Below are 3,575 nucleotides of genomic sequence, written 5' to 3'. Positions count from 1 at the left end.
TAGCCTCCCCTAGCAACTAGCAACGCATTACCGAACAGAAGCAAAAACAATTGATTGTCCTACCTCCCTATCCCTAGGTGGTATTTCATTAATCAAGGAATTTCTCACCAGTTCATGACAGTATTGTACGTTCCCGTATCAATAGAGACAAACAACAGTTATCGAATGAGTTAAACGGTAAAATCTTTAAGCGCGGATGAGAACCCAACAATTGATAATCAAAGCATATGACAATCATATAAATAAACAAGAGTTTCAATAAAAGAGGGTTTCAAAAGATTACATTGTTTCTCCCAACAATAAAAGGGTATAGTTCACCATTGTCATGGTGAACCTAGATGAAAATAATGGAAGAATGGAAGAGCAAACCCTAGATAGGATGAAAAGGAGATTAAGCATCCAAGAGATCTTCTCCAAAGAGTGAAAATTAGGTCTGGCCGCCCTCTTTTGTCAAAAGAATGAGAATGAAATCGTAACAGGGCTATTTATAGCTGAGGAGCCTCACAGAAAACAGGCCCAAGCTCATAATCGCGCCACCGCCCAGCGCTAGGGGTCCACCGCCCGGCGGTTTGCCCATATTCGCAAATCCGCCCAGCGTCCACGCCTGGTGCCACCTCCTCGCATTGGACCGCCCAGCGGTGAATTTTGCCGCTAGGCGGTTCCTAGACTCTTCTTTTCTTCAGTTTTCTTCCTCTGTCCTGAGTCTAAAACCTTCATCTTCAACTCCATTCTTCACTTCCATAAAAAATGCTGCAAAACAATGCAAAACAAGCATAATATCGCTAAACATAGCTTTTGACTCTCAACTGACTCATTTATTGGGTTTTGCTTGATTCTAAGCCTTAAAGGGTGTAATTTGGTCTAAAATGACATATGAGAATAATTGTTTTTCAACCGTTATCAATTGTTATATCTGTTGAACATGTTTGTGTATTTTGTTACATGTTCCTATGTTGATTGATTGATATATCTGCTGAACATGTTTATGTGCTTTATGTGCTATGTGCAATGCATCATTACATGTGTTTTAGTGCACATGTTTTAAAGTTGAAAATCACAAGCACTTTTATGAACTTATCACTATGTGACAAAGTTATAGTGCAGTCGACTACATTACTAATAGATTCGACGATGCTACAATCTTTGTACAGATTTTGAGAATCAGTGCTCCGTGAAATTCTTAGAAGAAAAGAATTTCACAATGTTTTGCATACTAAAGTCGACTATGTGTGTAACACATTCGACTGTATTATTTGTCTGGATTGAAATTTTGTTATGCTCTTGCGCTCCAACGGCTATATTTTTAAGGTTAAATATATCTTTTGGTCCTCATTTGTTGGTGAATCTCAACTCAGTCCTCGTTTTTTTTTTTGGTCTCAATTGAGTCCATAAACTTGTAAAATTGAGTCAATTAGGCCCTTTCCGTTAAGTTCTTACTAACGCCATCTAACTATGGTGGCGTGGTGATGCTGATGTGCATTGTTTGATTATGTAAATTTTTTATTTAAATTAAAGGATTATGACATGGCAATCTCTGTGTTCTTCACCTTCATTACTGGATTTGGAAGTGAGAAATGGGATGATCTTTCTTGAAGGGTGAAATAGATGATCCTCTGGTTCATAAGTAGCGGTCATAATAGTGGAAACCAAAATCTCAATAACAAAAAATAAGAAGCAAACATTTCCCAATCATGGCAATGGCATTCTGTCCTAAATTCTCAAGCCGAGAAGTCTCGATTCCAGAAAATGCAGACCGACCCATCATTCTTATTCTTATTGTGTATCAAATCACCCCCGAGATATGTATCCTACAGATTTAAAGTTGTCATTTTTAAATCTTCTCGAAGAAGTCCCCAGAGAACCTTCTACTACCACAGCCAACAGATCTGGATCTCGATACCTTATGCTCCATAGAAGAAGTGGCATGAGCAGTGGGACTGTTACTGTTGTTATTGGTGTCCTGTTGAACAACAATGTCAGTCCTGAGAGAAGAAGCAGAGGAAGTGTTTTCCTTGGGCTTGACAGAAGTAGATCCTGGTGCGGAGTTAATGGTAGAGATCCTGGGCGGGTGGTTGACGTTGATGTTGGTGTTGGTGTTGGTGCCCCTGAAGCTCTTGGAGTTGAGTTTCTTGGATGATTTGGAAGAAAGGTAAAGAAAGGACCAGAAGCCGTGTCTCTTCCTGGGACAGAAATCCTGGTCGTGGTCAGCGTCGAGGAAGGAGTGGTTTGTTCGGGATGTGGCGGTGGACTTGCTGCGCTTGAGAACGAGGTAGGAGGTGAGTAGTGGAAAAAGATGAAAAAAGGGCAATGGTGAAGAGAGCACATGTGGATGACTATGGTCCAGTGTCGACAACCAAATATTTTGGTTCCTCCTCCACATGACAGAGGCAATGCTTTCTATTATGGGAGAAAGAAATCTGCAGCACACGACTTTATAACCCTAAATCGTTCAAGAATCTGCTCTTCAATCCCTAATTTGAATGGTTTTTATTTTTCTTTACTTTTATTTTATCTAATTTCATGTCATCAATTAAAATTTATTTCCACGTAATAAAATTTATTTCCACATAATAATATCACACAGATCAGCATCATTACAACGGCAACAGTAAACAACGTCAATGAGAACTTAACGGAAAGGGTCTAATTGACTCAATTTTACAAGTTTATGGATCCAATTGAGACCGAAAAACAAAACGAGGACTGAGTTGAGATTTGCGAACAAATATGAGGACCAAAAGATATATTTAACCTATTTTTAAAAGTTAGTTGAGCATTGATGACTTGGTCAACTGTGTTAAATGTGTTTTATTTTTGGTTGACTATATGCTACAAGGTTGACTGAACTGTCATAACTGTCATAACTGTCATAACTGTCATAATCCATTCGACTATGAGACTATCTGTTTAACAAAAAATTATAAATAGGCTGAACACGACTTTGTTCAGAGACTTTTGATGAACTAACATTTTCTTTTCTGTTTCAGATTAAATTCTCCAGTTAGAGAGCTCCAACAATTCTCCAAGAAGACGGTAGTGATCTTTCTTGAAAGAGATTCAAAGGGAGGCTGACTGCACACACATTGCTCCATCATAATCTGCACAAAGAAGGTGCTACTGGTTTGATCACATTGAGGCTTGGCATCCTTGAAGACTGCTACATTGATTCTGGCTTGGCATCTGTAAAGACTGTTGGTTTTGGACGTGTTGTGATTACAGGGGATAGTTCACTCTGAGGATTGTTCAAAGTGGTTGGCAGATTGCAGAAGAGGGGATATCTTGTTGCATTTCTTGCTGTTGTTTTTTCCTATATTTTGGTTAAGGGTTAGAGAGGAGATTTATATTTTTGACGTGAAGGTCTTTTATAAATTCCTTGTTGTAAAAACTGCAACCATTATAGTGCATTTGCTTCCTGGGATGGAAGGACACTGGATGTAGGCATTGTTGGCCGAACCAGTATAAAAATCAGTGTTTGCTTTTCTCTATTCCTGCACTTTTACTTTATAGTCAACTTTACAATTAACACAGTCAACTACGTTTTTCCGCTGCATACTAAGATTGCGAAAAGATTTTGT

General features: G+C 38.7%; 1 protein-coding gene across 1 annotated transcript; it reads right to left on the bottom strand.

The window, feature by feature from the left end:
• Window positions 1-1,831: 1,831 nt before the first annotated feature.
• On the bottom strand, window positions 1,832-2,380 carry LOC106778778. Its single transcript, XM_014666766.1, has one exon. The coding sequence runs from the start codon at window positions 2,378-2,380 to the stop codon at window positions 1,832-1,834; it is 549 nt and encodes a 182-aa protein (XP_014522252.1).
• Between the last annotated feature and the right edge of the window lie 1,195 nt (window positions 2,381-3,575).

This window comes from Vigna radiata, unplaced genomic scaffold (assembly GCF_000741045.1).
Source record: "Vigna radiata var. radiata cultivar VC1973A unplaced genomic scaffold, Vradiata_ver6 scaffold_189, whole genome shotgun sequence".
In the NCBI taxonomy this organism is placed as follows: Eukaryota; Viridiplantae; Streptophyta; class Magnoliopsida; order Fabales; family Fabaceae; genus Vigna; species Vigna radiata.
The sequence above is the reverse complement of the archived record's forward strand: the minus strand, read 5'-3'. Positions and strand labels throughout refer to the sequence as shown.